The sequence below is a fragment of the Mustela lutreola genome, chromosome 12 (genome assembly GCF_030435805.1).
Source record: "Mustela lutreola isolate mMusLut2 chromosome 12, mMusLut2.pri, whole genome shotgun sequence".
Classification (NCBI taxonomy): domain Eukaryota; kingdom Metazoa; phylum Chordata; class Mammalia; order Carnivora; family Mustelidae; genus Mustela; species Mustela lutreola.
Genome location: NC_081301.1, coordinates 23,132,305 through 23,152,413, shown reverse-complemented (window position 1 = coordinate 23,152,413; position 20,109 = coordinate 23,132,305). Strand labels below are relative to the sequence as shown.

General features: G+C 48.1%; 1 protein-coding gene across 4 annotated transcripts in view; it reads right to left on the bottom strand.

The window, feature by feature from the left end:
- Nucleotides 1-20,109, bottom strand: part of PTPN3 (protein tyrosine phosphatase non-receptor type 3) — a 111,213-nt gene that overhangs the window by 71,986 nt on the left and 19,118 nt on the right. For 3 of the 4 annotated variants that reach the window (XM_059143169.1, XM_059143168.1, XM_059143171.1), the window contains exons 2-4: nucleotides 7,286-7,440; nucleotides 2,060-2,167; nucleotides 1,914-1,956 (exon numbers count right to left, since the gene is read on the bottom strand). In XM_059143169.1, coding sequence (XP_058999152.1) covers nucleotides 1,914-1,956; nucleotides 2,060-2,167; nucleotides 7,286-7,423 — 289 coding nt within the window. In that variant the 5' untranslated portion in view covers nucleotides 7,424-7,440. Of the gene's footprint in view, nucleotides 1-1,913; nucleotides 1,957-2,059; nucleotides 2,168-7,285; nucleotides 7,441-20,109 lie in introns of those variants that run through there. The other variant, XM_059143172.1, reaches the window with a different exon arrangement.

The following is a 20,109-nucleotide window of genomic DNA, read 5'->3' as shown; positions in this document are numbered from 1 at the left end:
CCAAAGTGATGAACATATTAGCAAATATTACACAATTAACATACTCAAATATGGCTTTATGCAACAATACCAAGAGTCAACTGGCTTGTAGGGAGAAAATTAGCCCATTTCTTTCGCTGGATATGGCAGCAGGAGCAGATCAGGTTGTGTGCCTAAGAGTTCGCGCTCCTCTTCAGGTCAGCCTCTCCCCTCTCCGTTACTCAGTCAAGGTTTGCTGGCCCCGTCTAAGTGCTCAGCACTATGCTGTTTCTGAAACTCAAGCCTTCTCCACCCTGCTTCTCTCACTGATCTGTGACGGATCTGCCCACCTCACCTTGCCTCTCTGGGGTACCTTCTGTCAGTATCTCTCTGGCTTGGGTCAAAGGTAGGAATGGTGTGTGTGCACCTGTGAGTGTGCCTCTGGGTGTGGGCCTGGGTACCAGCGGGTGGCGCTGTAACGTGGTACAGTCTGACCACCTGCACCTCAGGGGATAGCTCAGTCTTCCCACTGCCTTCAGCTCCCCTCCTCACGGGACCTTGTCAGTGTGTATCTCGGGATGCCTCTGTACGCCCAGAGCATCCTATCAAGTGCTCTGAACTGTCCTAGAACCGTCACTCTTCTTGCCTACATCTCCACACTTGGCTGTCCGCTCCTCGACGGCAAATGAGATTTGGACCAGATTCCCAAAGCCCAGTTCAGTGCGCTGCCAAAATCTGAGCTCCGGACACATCTCCTGAGTGTGGGAGTTAGTGAGAGAATGAATAACAACACCTCTTCATGTGCCTACGGACTCAACGCTCTGAGAATTCAAATGGGGGCCAGTAGTTATCTGCACAGTGGTTCAGCGGCTCCCCACGGGGAGGGAGTTCTGAAAGCTGAGGGAGGTAAGGGCTTGGAGGCCCAGGCCCCAGGTGAGAGCATCAGTGGGATCACGGCCATGGTTCCTGTCTCTACTCCTTCCCACTGGGGTGCTGGGGCGGGTGTGGGGAGGTGGCACATGTGTGTGTCCGCTTGCATGAGATCTACCTGCCGCTTACCCTTCACCGGTCACCTCCCGTGGACGGGGTGCACGGTGAGGGATGCAGAGAAAATGTGGCAAGCACCATTCCCCGAAGGAGCCTACAGTTTCCAAGGAAGACTAAGGCAGGCAACTAAGAGATGAAGGAGTTACGACAAACGTAAGGGAGGGTGGGGGGAGGCATGGCTTCTAATAGCAGAGGCAAGAGTCTGAGTGGCTTAGAAGAACAGCAAGATTTGGATATAAGGAAGAGGGAAAAGCATTCCAAACAAAAGGAACAGACTGAGAGAAGGCACAGAGGAACGTTGCAGCCTTTCAGGTCAGTCAGGTTTGTCTGGGGCAGAAGGTGCATAAAGGGGAACAGAGTGCGATGCTAGAAAACCAGGCTGGGAACATACCGGGGGCCGGGGTGCATGCCATGCTGTGAAGCCCCTCCTAACTGGGAGTTACAGGACAGCACTGGGGCCCACTCATGGCTGGGGAGCAGTGTACTCCGTCTGTGATATTCCCTACCTAGGTCTTAGGCTCCAGGGGGAGGGAGGGTGAGCATGTGTGAGTGAGTGTGTGTGTGTGTGTGTGTGTGTGTGTGTGTGCGCGCGCGCGCGTGCGCATGCACGTGTGTCTTTCCCACACTGGCTCTCTCACTGGGCAAAGCAAGGCCATCCTCCTTCCCTTGTTAGAAGAGAGTAGGTTCCTCGGCGCCTGGCTGCCTTCTTTGACCTTTCCCGTTCCCGCTCCCAGCTGTGAGGGCTGATGTGGAAGCTGTGCTCAGGGAGAAGTGGGCTCACTCACATCGCCTGGGCCCCCGGGAATCCAGGTCCCAGATGTTACAAGCACACTGAGGCTTGGAGGAGAGAAATGGGCTGTGATACACTAACACCCCACGTTCAACCGAAATGGGAAGGTCACACTCACCTTTTAACTGCTTCCTGATGGGTTTGCTTGATTCCAGCCATCTCTGTCGGGTAAGAAAACACACGCTATAAAACCAGACCATGCAGGAGTCCGGCAAGTCTTAAAGGGACGGCACTCACAAGACAGTCTACAGGAACGGCACTCACAAGAGAGTCTATGGAGTCATCGCCATGCTGCAAACCAAAATACTCCCTTTCCGTCACACCCAGGTGGTTGTAGGCCATATCCAGAAGAACTTGACCAGTATCTTGTTTCTAGGGAAGGAAAAAAAAAAAAAAAGCGTCTAGTGGCCAAATTTTTAAAATGAATCAAGAACGGATGGTTAAACGTCTTTATTGCAGGGGCACCTGTGTGGCTCAGTCGGTTAGGCAGCCAATTCTCGTTTTTGGCTCATGTTGATCTCAGGGTCCTGGGACTGAGCCCCGCGTCAGGCTCCACACTCAGTGGGAAGTCTGCTTGAGGATTCTCTGCCTCTCCCCCTGCTCACCCACACATGCGCATGCTCTCTCTAATAAGTAAGTAAATCTTTATTTTTTTAAAAAAGATTTTATTTATTTATTTGGCAGAGAGAGATCACAGGCAGGCAGAGAGAGGGGGGTAAGTAGGCTCCCTGCTGAGCAGAGAGCTCCATGTGGAGCTCGATCCCAGGACCCTCGGATCATGATCTGAGCTGAAGGCAGAGGCTTAACCCACTGAGCCACCCAGGTGCCCAGTAAATAAATCTTTAAAAAGAAGTCTTCATTGTGGGCAAAAAAGGAGTTAAAGCGTTTAGAGATTTTATGTACACTCTGACCTCACGGTAAAAAATGCTTTAATAGACGTCATGTCAACATGACATGTTGTCACATGGTACATATGGGAAGTAGGGTGAAGAAAAACCATATACATATGACTTAAGATGGCAGAGATTCATTTTCTAAGACTTCTTGCTTCCCCTTAGCTGGAATTCCCAAGTGATATCTGAATTGGAAAATGGAAACACCACCATGAGAGTAAACTCTCCGTGACCTACCCACAGATTATCCACAGCAAAATGCTAATCCCACGTCAGTTTCTTGGCTCCTTGGGAGCCATGGAAGTGTGTACAGGGAACAAACTCTAACGGTGTGAAGGAAGATGGCTAAGAACACGAAAATGCCATCCTAAACACCCTCAAAGTGACTGGGTATGTGACACCCAGGGGGATTAGCTGTCTCTCTGCTCCCCGCCACCTGGAGTGAGAAGCCAGTGGAGACATTCAACCACACTTCACATCCAGAGCTTTACGGAGCAGGCACAGTGCTGGGCATGGGGACAGAACCACAGGACGTGGCCCAGAGAGTCCAGGCATGGAAACAGTGGCCAGAATGTGGTGTGTCAAATGCTGGGACACTCAAGGCATGATAAGTGCACAGAGGACAACACAGGTGGTAATTCAACCTGGGGACAAGCGGAAGCAGCTCCAGACCTGGTCTGGGAGGGCGTCAGGGCTGAGTGTCACTGCTCCCCTCCAGGAGAAATTAAGAAAAGGCATTTTAAGCAGATGGCCTGGCACAAAGACACAAAGGAGAGAGACAGCACGGTGCCTCCTGGAACTCGCAAACTCTCCTTTATCAGGCTGACTTCTCAGGCATCCTTTGAAGCAAACCATTTGACTTAAGGACAATAAGACTCAGAAATAGACTATACAGAACAAGCAAAAGACAGCTCCTTTTTTGAGTGCTTGAGAGCAGATAAGTACCTGGAAATAGGCCACACGGACGAATTAGGGAGCTGTCAGGCCTCCTCCTGCAGCCTCCTCTTTGGTGGGATCTCGTGTTATTTGGTCCTAAGTGTGGGAACAGGAAACACACCCATTTCCTGAACACAACCCCCTGCCCACCCTAGGGCCCTGCACCTGCTACTTCCTCTACCCAGGATAGCTTCCTTCTCAGGGGAACCTTACAGTGTGGAGAAGATGGCTCGGTCTGCATATTCCAAGTGGGGAGATACTCTCCTGGTGCATCAAAGAACAACCGGTTCTCCTTATTAAAATTTCTACAGGATTTGATACTTAAAAGGTAAATGACTATTGAACATCCACACCAAGCCAGATCCGATATGATGTGCACTTTTACATACGCTCCCTAATCCCTGTGGCAACTTGTGAGGTCCTCACCAGCATCCCTTTGGCCGCCAGCAAGCAGAGGTCCTGGGAGTTCGACGCAACACGCTGTCAGCTGTGATGGATAGTCTGCCTGCCCCCTTGCCTGACTCCGGGCCGCTGGCTGCCACAGCCTGCACGTCCCCAGTGTGCTGCGTCTCCCCCGTAGGGTGTTATTTGCCCATTCTAGTATATTCTGCTCAACTTTCCCAGTTCCCAAAAGGAACTGAAATATAGTAAAGGACACAGCCTCTCAGCCCAGTTCCCACCTGACGGGAAGTCAACGGGAGGTCATCTCGGCTGCACCAGGTCACCGTCCCCAACCGGCTTGCTCCCTGGGCCAAGCTAAGAAGAGCTGATGTCCAGGCCAGCTTCCTGATGAGGCCCGCTCCAGCCCACGAGGTGGTGGTGCCAGAGACCCCTCCAAGGAGAAACTCTAAAGCGAATGGGACTTACGCTGCCACCAGACCCTCAGATTCAAGTTCAAGCGAGTCAGCTTTGACCCGACTGCAGGCGGCTTGGGGAAGCAACACATGAACAATGGCGTTCGTGACCAGGAATGACAGGCCACCCGCTGAATGCCGGGCCGTGCTCTAGGGTCATCATTCTGAGCAGGCGCTTTCCTTATCGCCGTTTACGGGGCTCATCCCTCTTCCTCACCAAGTTCTTCCCTGGGATTCTCCTCCCTCCCGGGAGAGTCTGTCCCTATCTCCTGGAGCGCCTGATCCTGCTCTCTCAGACCTTTTCATAGGGAACCATGTTCGGACCTTCTGTGGCCTCGCTTCTCAGGAGATGTCCCCCAGTTTTGTCGGTTAAAATACCACCTCCACCCTAGTAAGCCCCCCGCCTGTATCCCGGCCCCGGCCCCGGCCCCGACCCTTCCTTGAACCTCCTCATCTGTACAGCGATCCCCGACTCTATGTGGATGAGTACCAGGCACCTCAGACTCAGGGTGTCCCCGACAAAACCCCAGACCTGCCCTGCTTCCAGCCCTTCCCATCTCCATCCGCTGCAGCCCCATCGCGCCGGCTGCCCTGGCCAACAACCTTGAGAGCCACCGTGCGGCCTCTTTCACATCCCAGATTCCATCTATCAGCAAACCCCACAGGCTCCGCCTTCAAAAGCAGTTTCAGATTTGGTTTACTCTTAGCTCCCTTCACATACTACCACACTGTCCAACCTCCTCTTCTCCTCTGGACTATTCGAATAGTCTCTTGTCCCTGGCCCTCCACAGTCTACTACTGACAGAGCATCCAGATACTTGAGTCAGATCATAAAAGGTCTCTGCCCAGTCCTACCAAAGCTCTCTGCCTCTCTCAGAATAAAGCCAGCACTCAGTGCCCTCAGGATGACTCACAGGCTCTCCACAGTCCCTCTGATCACCTTGATACCAATGACCTCTGACGGCTCTTGCTACTGTTCCCCTTGCTCATTCTATTCCAGACGCACTAGTATCCATACTGTCCTGCAACTACACTGATTGGGAGCCTGCCTCAGGACCTTTGCACTGCTGTTTTTTACCTGGAATGTGCTTCCCCTCCAAAAAATCACATGGTTCTTTCTCTCACTTCATTTTTTTTTTTAAGATTTTTATTTATTTATCTGACAGAGAGATAGAGAACACAAGTATGCAGAGCAGTAGGCAAAGGAAGAGAGAGAAGCAGGCTTCCCACTGGACAGGGAGCCCAATGTGGGGCTCAATCCCAGGACTCTGAGATCACGACCTGAGCCGAAGGCAGCCGCTTAACTGACGGAGCCACCCAGGTGCCCCTCTCTCACTTCCTTTAGATGAGATCTTCCCTGATCACTTCTGTAGGAATGACGACCCTGCCCCTGCCCTGCTCTAACCCTCTCTACCCTCCCCAACCTACTTTATTGTTCCTCTAAGCACATACCACTTGACAACGTATACACTTCTTTATGGTCTATTTCTTCACACTAGGATACAAGCCTTGAAAGGCCAGATCCCTTGCTATTTTGTTCACTGCTATATTCATTACACCCAGCATGAAGCCCAGCACATAGTAGGTGCTCAGCAAACATTCGCTGGGGGAAACATTCATGTTCTTGTCAGGAAGAAGATAAGCAGCAAAGGAACAGCCCCCAAATCAACAAGAGAGCCAGACACACACCGTAGTTGACAGTCTCTGGAGGAGACCCCTGCGGCCTTTTCCAAGCACCCACCATGCGGTGACTTCATGCACACCACCCTCTCCTCCTGTCTTCTCGGCCGTCACGGTCCACAGTGAGCTGGGGTCAGTGGGAGGCGAACTTAGGGGTGGGGCGGAAGACCCAGAGGCCAGTTGGTGTCACCCTTTCCAGTCCTGTGACCTTCTATTACCCCCAGTTGCTTCCTGTACCCAGTCTTCTTCTCCTCTTTCCTTGCACACTGGACTCTCCAGGCTGAGGCAGATGCCGGCAGCTGACCTGGCCTGAGCAGTGACTGGGGTAGGGTGGGGAGGGCAGGGCAGCACGGACGGCTCCGGGTCAGGCATCTCACTGCTGGCCCAAGATGGAGGCCGCGTTTCCAGGCCTGCCTCTATCTTGGGCTTGAGGCGGGAGACGCCGGGCTCTCCCTGAGCCCTGCGATCTATGAGCGGAACCGTCTCAACACCCTCCAGACTTGACCCATCCCCTCATACATGTCATAAGCGCCGGCCACAGGCCTCATTAAAGAACATATAACCTAGGAATTGTAACTACCATCGGCGCAGTGTGGCACGGGCTCTCAGAAAGCCTACAGCGCACCATCATGGGAGAATTAATTCGGGAAGTTGACAAAGACGTCACAGAAGAAGCAACATCAAAAGTCTCTCAGTTCAGGTCACCAAGAAGAGGGGGAAAGACTCTCTAGGTGAACAAGAACGTGAGCCGAGTTTATAGGGTTATTTCCAGCCCAGTCTCAACATAGAAAATCTGAGATCTCACGCTTTCATTTCATTTTACTTTTTTAAGATTTCATTTATTTATGAGAGAGAGAGAGAGAGAACACGAGAAGAGGGAGAAGCAGAGGGACAGGGACAAACAAACTCTGCGCTGAGTGCGGAGTCCCTCACGGGGCTCGAGCCCAGGACCTTGAGATCATGACCTGTGACCTGAGCCCAAGAGTCGGACGCTTAACCCACTGAGCCATCCGGGCGCCCCGCAACCTTTCATTTTAAAATAGTTTTCATGTCTTGGTTTATAAAACGAAGAATAATGACTTCTCAGTGTCGTGAATTCAGAAAAAAATTGAATTTGGAGAACTTACATTAGCTTTGAAGGTCTGTACCGAGCCATCGAGAAAGCGGATGCTGCAGACGACTTCGGACCGAGTTTTCTCCTTGGGTAATTCCGAGGTGCGTATATTATTAATTCTTCCACCCAACGCACGTAACCGGGAGGTCATAACTATCGCTGAACAACCTGTAACAGAAGTTATGCCTGTCAGCTCTCCGACATGCAAATGACCTGTTACATGGGACTTCCTCACAGTCCACCCACCCCTTGTCTGCTTTAACCCTCACACACTGAAGAACTCACAGAAACGAGGACCAGAGAACACACCATGTTTCCGTTTGAGTTTCTACTTCTAAGTGTCTCTAAGCAAAATTTGTTACTCATCTGTTACCCATGAATAGAATGATATGGGTTATTTGTGTGTCTTATCTCCCTGGCCTAAATCTAATTTATATTTCCCAGGCTTTTAATTTTTTACGTTTCTTAACAAATATGTATTTGTATATTCTACTCCTTTTTTTCATTTTTTAAAGGAACTAAATGTGGTATAAAAATGATCTAAAATATGAAGATGCGTATTGGTAAAAGAAGGTACATTAAGTAACTTCTATTCATTAAAAGACACCATTTAACTTCTATTCATTAAAAGACACCATTTATATGGTTATATATGGATTTATGATTGCAAGGGGTCGGTGCCCCTAACCCCCATGTTGTTCAAGGGTCAACTGTTTTTTAATCACTTATTTTGTTGTTTCAAAAATCGATTACAACATTTAATAGAAATTAATGTAAAAAATATTTGTCTTCTTCTTGACTCTTACTGGAATACGTCTAAAGTTTAACCATTATTTTATTAAATAAACTTCTATCAAACTTCAAAAAAAAAAAGACACCATTTAAAGATAACTCATGGAGATACTTGCGATATGTGTATATAAAAGATACATCAAGGGCTCCTACAAATCAACATGAGAAAAAACAAGTCATCTGGTAGAAAATGGGAACGGCATTAGTTGTCAAAGAAATGAAAATTAAAACCACAAGGTAATAGTACCACAGGCCCCCCAGAGTGGCCACAGGGAAACCTGACAAAACCAAGTGTTGGCCACAATGTGCAGCAACTGGAACTTTCAGGCACTGCTGGTACGAATAAAACCTAGTACAACTGTTTTGGAAAACTATTTGGCAATATTTACTAGAAATGAACAAAAGTATACTCTGTGACATAATTCCACTCTTAGGCATATTCCCAAGAGAAGCGTGTAGACTCATCCACTAAAAGACCTAGAGAGAATTTTTTATAACAGTTCCAAACTGGAAAACACTCCAGCGCCCATCAGTGGAATGGGGAAATTACGGTAGAGTCCCACCACACTGACCATATGGCAAAGGAAATAAATGAACCACCATTAGGCAAAACACGAACGAAGTCCTTCTAACGTTGTGTTCAGCAAAAGCAGCCGGACACAACGGGTGACCAACAGCACAAACCCGTTTACGTAAAGTTCAGAAACGGGCAAAACGGATCAGTGTTAATAGAGGACAGAAGCGTGGTTACTGCTAGGTGAAGTGATGGGTGTGTGTGTGTGAGAGAGAGAGAGAGAGACAGAGACAGAGACAGAGACAGAGACAGGAGTCTTCTGGAATGCTTATAACACTCCATCTATTGATCTGGGTAATGCTGATACCAGTGTATTTACTTGGTGAAGCTTCGTCAAGCTCTGTACTTAACTTGTGTACTTCTCTCTGTTTTTCAATATCAAGTTCACTTAAAATAACACGTGTATGAAGAGGGGGTTGGTTTAAAATCTGACCACGGTGTGTTCAGGGAGCAGTGAGGAAAGAGGTTTTCCTAGAGACCGTACTGTGGAACAGTAGACCAAAAGAGAGCAAATGTGCAGGCGAGCCCAGGGTCGCGGCGTGCAGGCAGAAAAGCTCAAGGTCTGTGCCAGCTCCTCAGCCTCGGGAACGGACAAGGTGTAAATCTGATGAGGCTGATGAGGCTGGATGGAAGAACAGATAAAGACGAATGAATCAAGTGCGATTTAATGTTCTTTTTTATTAACTCTCTGTAAACTTTCTGGGATGTGCTGGGCCTTTGCACATGCTATTCCTTCTGCCCAGGAAGTTCTTTCTGCTCCTATTCAGGACTCAGGACCGAGCACAGGCGTCACTTCCTCAACAAAGGACACCTTCCCTGGTGTCCTTAACTTATAAGCGGTCCTGTACAATGCTCATTGTAATTCCACAGTTACAGCTGATGACGTAGCTAATATCGGCTCCTGCGACAAGCTAAGCTTCACAGGGCTAGGAACCACATCTGGTTTTGCTCACTGCATCTCCCAACACCCAGCTCTGGGTTCCAGGATTCCAGCGGGGCTGAGTGAGGCCCTGTGGTCTGCACGGGACGGAGCCTCTGACCCAGGGTCCACGCGTAGAGGAACAAGTCCCAGATAACTGGAAAAGCAGCACCCCATGTCAGACGGGGCCAGAGATCCAGATTTGGGAATGGGCAGCAAGGAAGGGGTGAGGACAGAGCCGACTGGAGCTTGAGAAACAAGCCTCAGGGAACCAGACAGGCCCAGCCCAGCCTTAGGAAGCTCAACCACAAAGGAGGGGGAGGCTCCTGGACGCAAGGGTGCACTTGGCCCCTCATCCTCCCGAGGGAGCTCCAGACACACCTCTAGCCTCCCACAGTCAGGGGCAGGGAAATCTCAAATATGAATACCACAGATCCCTGGGACCAGCAGCAGCGGAAGAAAATTCAGTTCTGTCCCTTCCACAACCTCACCCACCTCACCGCCTCCACCTTGCCCTTTCCAACCAAAATGTCATCAGAGGCAGAGATGCGTTTTCTGAGGAATGCCAAAAGTTATCAAAAGACAACAAACGTGTTCCTTAGTACTTAAACCACATTGCGTTTAAAATGTCAGACTTACTGTTTAATCTTTGTCTAAGAATTTCAGGTGGGTCATAATTTTTTTTTTTTTTTTTTATTAAGATACGACAGAATCACTCTGTGTGGCTCTTAGTGGGAGGTGCGGGCCTGTCCTAGCCACACCCGTAGATGGTGAGTCAGCGTCCTGGGGTGCGGCACAGAACGACTTTCCCTTCGGGAAGCCGGCAAAGGAAGGGCCAGGCTGTCAGTGGCCGGAGGATGGGTTCTCGGGGAACCTCAGGATGTGCTCTGCATGTCACACTCAGAATATAGGTCCCACGGAACCCAACCCACTGAGGCCGCACCCCTGGAATAGGGCTGTCCCTCAGAACTGCCAAAACTAAGAGCTCATCACGCCATGACTCTGGATGGAAAAAGCCAAAGCTGATTTCAGACAAGAGTTGCCGCATGAAAGGACCGTGAACTGATCTGCACGCGGCCCCTTGCCGGAGCAGCTCTGCGCAGCTGGCCCAAGCGTGGGTAGCAGTGGGACTTATTAACTTGACCGTGATGAATGGAGCCTCCCAGCACCAACGTGCAGCCAGCTGACAAAGAGACCTGTTTTCCTCCGCACATACATCTCTGCTATATACAAGGGTTTGAAACCTAAGGACAATGTCATCAGGAGGAATTTCATGAAAGTTGTGGAACTGTTCTTCCCACGGTGGCTCCTGAAGCAAGCCTTGATAAGAGCAAGCCTCACCCTGAATGACCATGTCATTGAACCATGTGTTTTCTTATTGTCTTGAAATTCTATCTTAAACAATCGGGTCAGGACAATGGATGCGGAGTAACTGTCCCATTTCCTGAGCCCCAGCCAGTGGGGAACTTGGGCTTTCGAGGGCTTCCTTTATAAGCCTCTTCATTTAAACAAAGCCACAACCCAAGCAGGAACACCCCAGCCTCCCCAACCACAAGTGATTACGGCTGCAGCGGACGCGTTTCATAACATGGAAGCCAAGCTTGTTCTTCCTTTTCAAAACCAAAATCAATCAGCTAATGACTCCACTATCTACTCTGCACAACAGAGGTTCGACTACAACTGTAGTTCTTACCAGCCTGTCCTTGCCAGACATAAAGGCCACATTTCACTTGGTGCCCAGTAGGGGCCCAGTGCGTCCCACGACAACTAGGATTAGCACATGTGAAGTGTGTAGACAATGTGAGACACGTAGCAGGGACACAGTTAAAGGCATTTTATTAGGGGCACCTGGGTGGCTCAGTGGGTTAAAGCCTCTGCCTTTGGCTCGGGTCATGATCCCAGGGTCCTGGGATCGAGCCCCGCATCGGGCTCTCTGCTCAGCAGGGAGCCTGCTTCCTCCTCTCTCTCTGCCTGCTTCTCTGCCTACTTGTGATCTCCGTCTGTCAAATAAATAAATAGAATCTTTTTTTTAAAAAAGCATTTTATTAATAACGTTAAGCTTCTAATCCACCAGGGGTCCACTAAATTCTGGATTTTGTAGGTAATCCTGACTTCAAGTATCTTACAGATATACAAATATTGTTTCTTCAGTTTTTAATAAAGACAGCTTGTAAGGTTAAAAGGGACCATAGATGTGTGATATATCTATGAGCTGTTCTACAAACTCGGGTCCTGGGAGCAGGAGCACACTGCCTGGGGTGTGGCCATTGAGGGCACGTGGGACACCAGAGCCCTCATGCATAGGGCTGGGTAACAAGGCTTCAACCACTATCCCTTTCCGGCTCCCCATCTGCCCTGGAGCTTGGGACAGGGGAAGAGGTGATGCTTTATTTCCCAAGAGTCTACATGCAGACCTGGGGAACTCTGTTCTTTCACAAGCGCATGAACCACAGACAGAAAGGAAGGAGAGCATTGTACTCTTCTCCATTAGACAAAGTCAAAAAGCAACTCAATTCCACTTTGGTCATTTTAAAAGAAAGGGTTAAGGTTATTTTATACCCTTTTTTCAAAAATAACAATTTAGACCTCTAACTCAAGAGCACAAGTTTCAGTTTAAAAAAAAAAAAAAAAAAAAAAAAGCAATCCTGATTTATCAACACCTAATAAACCCTAAAAATGAACCACAGCAGGCTCAGAACAGCAATCAACCCGAATAATCATCAGGCTGACCTAGGCCGATGCTACCACCTAGTGGCCACCAGAGGAAATAACACCACCACCCACCCTATCACCTCCTACTTCCTTCCGGGAGGGCAAACAGCACCGCCACCCTCCCTTCTTCCCATTCCAGTTCAAGTTCAAAAAAATCTCTCACGATATTAGAAGGCCTTTCTTGTATTCCAACGCTCTCCTTTTCCTCCAACTCTTCTTCCCTAGCGAACTCAGGAGAGGTTCTTTTGGGGCGTGGGGAGGATATTTATAAGCCCCAACAGATGTCTGATCAGCTAGAGAGGAACGTCCCTAGCTGGGAAAAGTCATAAACACTCATGTATAATCAGCCAGGCTAGAGAGATGACTCATCAAATACCAATATTGCTTTCTCCTCCTTTTCACTGTAAATACCGCAGCCGTTGGGCTGCATTTATGGTTTAACCAAGTCTCCGGGGGACAAACACACATCACTCACATCTTCACTGCATACGGATAGGAGAAAGTCCGACGGCTGACTGCGTCTCATAGGATAACCTCTAGCTCTGGTCTGCTTTATGGTCAGGCTTAAGTGTTCCTTAAACCCCTCTGAGGGGCATGTTCCCTTCTAAAGATTTATAAACATCTGGACGGGGATTTGTGTCTTAAGCACTAGATTAAGATCAGCTCAAACTGTAAGAGTGTATGCTTAGTAATTAAGCTGCTAAGAAAGAAATAGTGAATAGAACGAGACTTTTTAAACCAAAGACTTAAATAAAACTTTAATGTGCTTGATTTAATCATCTGGGGAACTTGTTAAAATAGATTCTTGGGCACCACCTACAGAAATTATGGTTTGGTAAGGACGGGGAAAACTGCATTTTAAAAGTTAATTTTTTCCAACTTATAGGAAAACTACAAGAAAAAGAGAACTCCCATGCACCCTCATCGGCCTGGATTTAATTGGCATTTTGCCACATACGCTTTCTCTCCTGAGCACACACATGCACTCCTCATGCTTTTTACTGAACACTTGGAAGGTGCAGATATCATGCCCCTTTACCTCTGAATATTTTAGCATGTCTCTCAAGAACAAGGACCTTTCACACCACAGTACAATGACTGCACCGAGACAATTTAACATTGATAAAGCACTTATGTAATACACAGCCCATATTAAAGATATGCAAATTATTCTAATGATGTCTTTTATAAAGATATTCAAGTTATTCTAGTGATGTCCTTTATGTATTTCCTCCTGATCCAGGATCTAAACCAGGAACTTGCCTTGCTTTCATGGTCAGACAAAAGTTGCATTTTCAGTAAGCATCCCTTGGGGACCTAAATCCAGCAGATCTGATCATCTTGCAGTGAAAAATACTCAACCAGATCAACCCAGGGATCCTTTTGGTTTGACCATCTGTGTCCACAGCCAGGAGCCTGGTTAGGCTGGTACCCTAGGTCAGTTTTTCTACATTACAAATCACTTCCCAGAGCTAAAAGGAGTTTCTGCAGCTTAGCAGCTGTCCCCTTACTCAGTCTGGGGAAGCCCTTTGCAAGACACTGGTTGAAGTAACACAGACTTTCCAGTCTATACGTCAGTGCTGGGATTAGCACTGTTGTCAGACAGAGGAAGAAAGCAACACATAAATAATGTTAGTTCAAAATGGATTCTAGCAGTTGATATTATGTAACCAGATGTCTTGGCTTCTTTGCTCGAATTAGTTCACATCTTTCCCAGATAGTAACTCTTAACAATTCCTAACAGCCAAGTTATAGAAAAGACAGCAGTGTCTTCTGTAATGCACTTCCTCAGAAAATAGGGACAGTCCACTATTGTGGGAAGGAAGGAAAGAAACAAAGGGAAAAGAGATGCACGCATTTTGTGATTTATTAGGTTTTGCCAATGTTATTAATGAAACTCAGCCCCACCCATTAGTGATTTTAGTTCCTTTTGAAAACACCCATATACCTTAAAAAAACACTGCCATATATACTTTTTTTTTTTTTTTTTTTGAGAGAACATGCTTGTGTGCAAGGGGTGGGGGCAGAGAGAGAGGGAGAAGCTGAAGCAGGTATTTGGATCCAATACCCCATCTTCACGCCCAGCATAGAGCCCAATGTGGGGCTCGATCTCAGGACCCTGAGATCGTGACTTGAGCCGAAACAAGAGTGGGACATTTAACCAACTTGAGCCACCCAGGTGTTCGTCACTTTATTAATTTTAAATTATGTGCACTTGGCAAAATTACAGCTGGTACACGAAACTTAATTTTCCTCATGGCTAATTTCCATAAATTTATCAACACTGCTTTCTGGCAATTACCTCCCCACCCCCCTCTCCTTACTTGGCTTTTTAAATATCCAAAGTACAACACTCCGTAACAATAAGAAGATAAATACACAGACTTCTTTTAAAAACTAGTTTATAATGTAAACAATCGCTATGAATATCACTAAATTAGAAAAAATCTATTAAGGATGGCATTTTCACATTGCTAATTCAATGTTACAGCCAGCGCACTAATTCTTCGGCATAGAGGCTCAGGACAAATTAACTTTTCAATAGCATTTTTTTTTTTAAGATTTTTTTATTTATTTATCAGAGAGAGGGGGAGAGAGCGAGCACAGGCAGACAGAATGGCAGGCAGAGGCAGAGGGAGAAGCAGGCTCCCTGCTGAGCAAGAAGCCCAATGTGGGACTCGATCCCAGGACACTGAGATCATGACCTGAGCTGAAGGCAGCTGCTTAACCAATTGAGCCACCCAGGCGTAAAGCTTAAAGCCTGCTACTGAAAATAATAATCACAGCCGACAATGGAAAGTATTGGTGCACAAGACTTATTTTTAATTTTGCGCATGCACATATGAGTAACACCATATTTATAAAAAACAAAATGCTTCGGGGCGCCTGGGTGGCTCAGTGAGTCAAGCCTCTGCCTTCGGCTTGGGTCATGGTTTCAGGGTCCTGGGATCAAGCTCCGTATGGCATCAGGCTCTCTGTACAGTGGGGAGCCTCCTTCCCCCTCTCCCTCTGCCTGCCTCTCTGCCTACTTGTGATTTCTCTCTCTCTCTCTCTCTCTGTCAAATAAATAAATAAATAAATTTTTAAAACGCTTCTGTGAACACATTTATGAAAGTTCTTAACTCTCACATTTCACATTATCTGCCACCACATAGGGAAAAATGCTCATCCAAGGCCCTTCAACAGCACAGCTCGATACTCAAATGATCTTGCGACTATTAATCCTCACACTCCAGAAGTACAGTCTATGGATCAAATCATTTGTTCCGTAGACCCTGTAGAAAGTCTGGAGAGTGGATCTCCCAGCCGGAGCCCCCCGGGAAGCAGAGTGTAGTAATTTGCAGGATTAGTTGTATTCAAACAGAGACCAGTAATTAGCACCCTTCCTCTCGTACAACTTCAAAATGCCAAATAGTTCTCTTAATACAGCGTCGGGGTTTATTTATAAGTTCAACACCATGACACTTGCAAAACTAACAAAATAAGAGGGTTATACTTGATACTAAGAGGATAACAAGGGAGTAGTTTTAAGCTCCCTGAAGGGCAAGAAAAAGAGCTCCGTGGGAGCTGCAGGCAGCTTTGGGAGAGATGTAATGCTACCAAGAGAAGCCAACCTCTTCTGTTCCACGGGGCGGGCGAAGTTTCCAGGGTAGCGCCGAGACGCTAAGGAACTCAACACGGTCTGTTCCCAAAGGATGAGAAAGCTCTTGTTAGGCGTGTGAGTCTACTCAATAAAGTCATGACAGCCTCCCTCGGCCTCTTGAAGGATCACAGAGTGGGGGGAAAACACACAAATCCTAACTGCACAGCTCTCAAGAAGCCTGGCATGCCCCCCCCCCCCATGCCCTCTTCCAAATGTGACTTCCCCTAGCGGTGACTATTCTTCTGGCTTTTAACACCATCTTCGTGAGATTTTCTAAAAGTATACTCTACTCCCAGCGCGGGGCTCGAACTCATGACCCTGAGATTAAGAGTGGCATGTTCTATGGAGCAAGCAAGACATGTGTCCCTTTAGGAGGTTTTTTTTTTTAAGTGAGATTTTTTAGGGGTTTTGTTTGTTTATTTTTTAATGTTTAGGGAAGGTTATCATGGTGCAGTGTTAAAGTGCACCCCCATCCCCAACTGCCCAGGACTCAGCCCTCCCAGGGCTGTTTTCAGCACGCGTGTGGATGTGTCTGGCACCTACATAGTGTGGGCTGCGGAGAAATGAGAAGGCCGGGATGTGCTCGCCCTGCAAGGGAGCTCTGAACAGAGTCTGGTGAACTTCTCCCATGAGAATGCCACCTTGGAGAACCCAGAAACTTCAGAAGCCAGCAAGCCTGCCTCCTGGAAGAAAGATGGGGGATACACGCCAGCCCTTAAAGGGACTGACCCAAACCATACTGAGGAAAAGGACTTCTAGGACACCCCACCAGACAAGGTGTCCTTACATCCTTCCAACAGCTGGTTGAAGTCCCACACTGGACTAGGACTAGACATTCACAGACCCTTGATCTTGTTTATAATTACTTTTAGCCCTTATTACTACTCTGGCCAAGGAGTTCTGGACCATTTCTCAATATTCATTTACTGGGCACCTGCTCTGGGCCAGGCCAGGTTGGAGGGGTGAGGAGGGGAGATGAAGGCACCTGGAGTTTCAGCTTCTAAGGCAGATGAACACCCAGGACACGAGAGGAACGGGAGGAAGGCTCCCAACTTGAGTGTGGTGGGCAGTGGGACCAGCTCACCCAGGTCTCCTGGGGAATCTCGCAGGATTAAGACAGTCTACTAGGTAGAACGGCTTCCAACACCACAGTGCATTTGTAAAAGCCAGGAAGGGAAACACATTTTAAGAACTGCAAAGAAAGGGATTTTAGCAGGAGTGTCTAAGGAATAAGTGGTATCCCAGAGAAATCTCAGGGAAGGAAGATGAGGTTCAAAAATCCAAGTGGCTGTCACACAGGATATAGTGGGAGGCAGTGGGAAGGTCAGTAACTTGGGCTGGAATCAGACTTGGGCTGGAACCCCAGCTCAACCACTTAGTAGCTGCGTGAACTTAGAAACCACTCACCCGTTTTCCCTACCTGTAAAAGGGGGAGACGTTCTTTGCTTTCCAAGGTTTTAAGCACTGAATATATGTGCAAATTAACTAGTACCTAGCTGGGTCCAATCAATGGTACTTATTATTGCTAACTTTAACCTGGTTTATTTAAACCCCAGGGGTTTCATGGGTAGAAGATGAAAGAAACAGATGTCCCTTCAACAGAAGGAAGAGCTTTTGAACAGTCAAGGCTGCACAAAGATGGAAGGGACGGTCAGGAGAGAGGGAGATGTCCCCACTAAAAGTGCAAGCAGAGAAGCTGGGTAAGACCTTCTCTGGTGAGAAGGTTGCAGAGGGCAGGCTGGCACTGAAGGCGGTGGGATGGGTGCACTCTGAGCTTCCAAGACCAAGGTTCTATTAGGACTTCAGTTTCAACAATGCCAAGGTTAAGCTTCTGTACATGTAAGCCCACTCAAAGCAGCACCTTAAAAATGGGATTCCTGGGGTGCCTGGGTGGCTCAGCTGGTTAAACGTCTGCTTTCAGCTCAGGTCATGGTCCCAGGACCCTGGGATTGAGTCCTGCATTAGGCTCTCTGCTCAGTGGGGAGCCTGCTTCTCCTTCTCCCTCTGCCTGCCGCTCCCCCGGCTTGGGCTCTCTCCCTCTCTCTGCCAAATAAACAAATAAAATCTTAAAAACAAAAACAAAAACAAAACTGAATTCCTTACACAGACCTCTCATGGGAAAGAATTCTAAATGGATACCTCATTCTTGAAAACAACCAGAATGACCCAACACTGAAACAGGGGATAAAAGAATATGAATGGACAAAAAGCAATACATAAAGCTCAAAACACAGACGGTAGAATGTTCTATATTGAGCTGTTTCCACCTAAAACTAAGCTACCAATCTCTTACCATTCTCCCTCTAGATAGTTCCATGAGGCCCCCAACGGACTGGAAAACAGGATGGAATAAATTTACTCTACAGTGACATGAATCAAGTTGCATAAACTTTACAAAAATACTGTGCTAGTATTTGCCCTCAGGGCACAGACACGCCCATCTGGGTGTCCGTCCCTGATATTTCCATCCTGGGCTCCAGCCCCCACCCCTTTACAGCCAAAAGTAGCAGAAGCCTTCAGCAAAGAAAACAGCTAAAGTCACTTTGAAAGGTTGGGGATGTGCTAATCGCAACTCATCCCAGCCAAGAAGTCAACCTCTCCCAACGGGACCTTCCTGCCAGCTTGGCTCCTGCCAAGGAGTCTGCAGCCAGGGGCAGCCCGGCCAGAGAAACCCAATCCTCACCACCAGCAGCCTTCGCCATAATTTTATCTCAAGGAAGCTCAGAAAAATACCCTCCAGCGCCCCCCCCACCCGCCCACTTGAAAAGCATTATCTCATCTGCCCCTAAACCAGGCAAGTGACCTGGGAAGCTGCTATTCCATTCTTCAGTCTTTCCCTCACCATTTTCCAGCTCAGGGCCCTCCAAAGGCTCCTTCCAGCTTTAAAATCCTCTGCCTGAAAGATTTTAAGCCAAGGGGCCATTCCTGGGTTATATAAGGTACAGTAGCCCGGCGTCTCTAGACACCAAGATAAAATGTTATTTTTATGGAGCCTAGTCAGCCAGGGCTTAAGGACTTGGTGAGATGGAGTCGAAGATTAATGAAAGGGAACTGCCAGGTCTCTAAAAGCCCTTTACAAAGGCATGCCAAAACGCTCAAGAGAGTTAACAGGGTTTAGGAACATTTGAAGGCAAATGTATCTTGTTGCTACCCTTGTTACATTTATTTGTTTCCAGTCTTCCACGTGCTGGGAGCTGGGAATACAGAAAGACAGTTCTTTGATGTCAACAGTCACGGGGATAGGGGGAGCGTAACACCACTGTCCAGGTGGCCAGGGCCCCTGGAGGCCAGAAGGAGTAAGCCAGACCAGAGGGAGTTCCAGTCTCTGCTTGGCCACTCCTGAGATGACAGGACCTTGGTCAGAAGAACGGCGTAAGTCTGTTTGCTCACAGGTAAGAAATCCTGAGGAGCAAGGCTCTCCTGCCTGGTCCCCAGCAGACACCGGCAGCTGCTAGGAGTCCTGATGCTTCAACCACCTCATTCCTAGTCCCACCGCCGCTGCCATCCCCAGGCTTCTCGTCCTGAGGATTCGCCAAGGGTCCCACAGGGCTTCAGACTTTTCTAAATACTTCTGCCCCCATTCCTCCTGAGCCCATTCACTCTGACGGGGCCTGGCAGGCAGTCCTCCTGTTTCCACTTCACAGACTGGTAGACTCCATGCAGGAGCCATGCCCAGGTCACACAGTCAGCCTCCAAAGGGGACGATCCCGAGCTCACGCGAGGTATCACACACCTGCGCACGGAGTCCACGGGCCCACACGACGGGGAAGATGAGTTACAGGTGATTTCACGGTGGCAGCGGAGGGAGAAGGCCCCATGTAAGCCCTGCAGTCTCTGTAATGTACTGACTAAAGGTATTTTCTTACCTTTTGAGATAATCTTTGTAAACACTCCTCACAGCTCACATGTTCGTAGATTTCCTCTTAAGGAGGAAATGGTCCAGAAGACTTCTTCCCCCTAAGTCTGCAACATCAGAAACCTGAGTAATGACTTGGGTATTTATTACCCTATTCCCTCTAAGATGACACATTGATTGAACAGGTGTTTCAAAAGAAAAAAAATTAAAGAAAAGGTACAAAGTACCCTCAGACCGCCAAGGGCGTGCTGATGAGAGGAGGAGTTAAAATGTGGTACGCGTCTCTCGGGTCCGAGGAAGCATAGTAGGACTTCCTTTCCTTTGTGCAAAAGGTGTGGGCT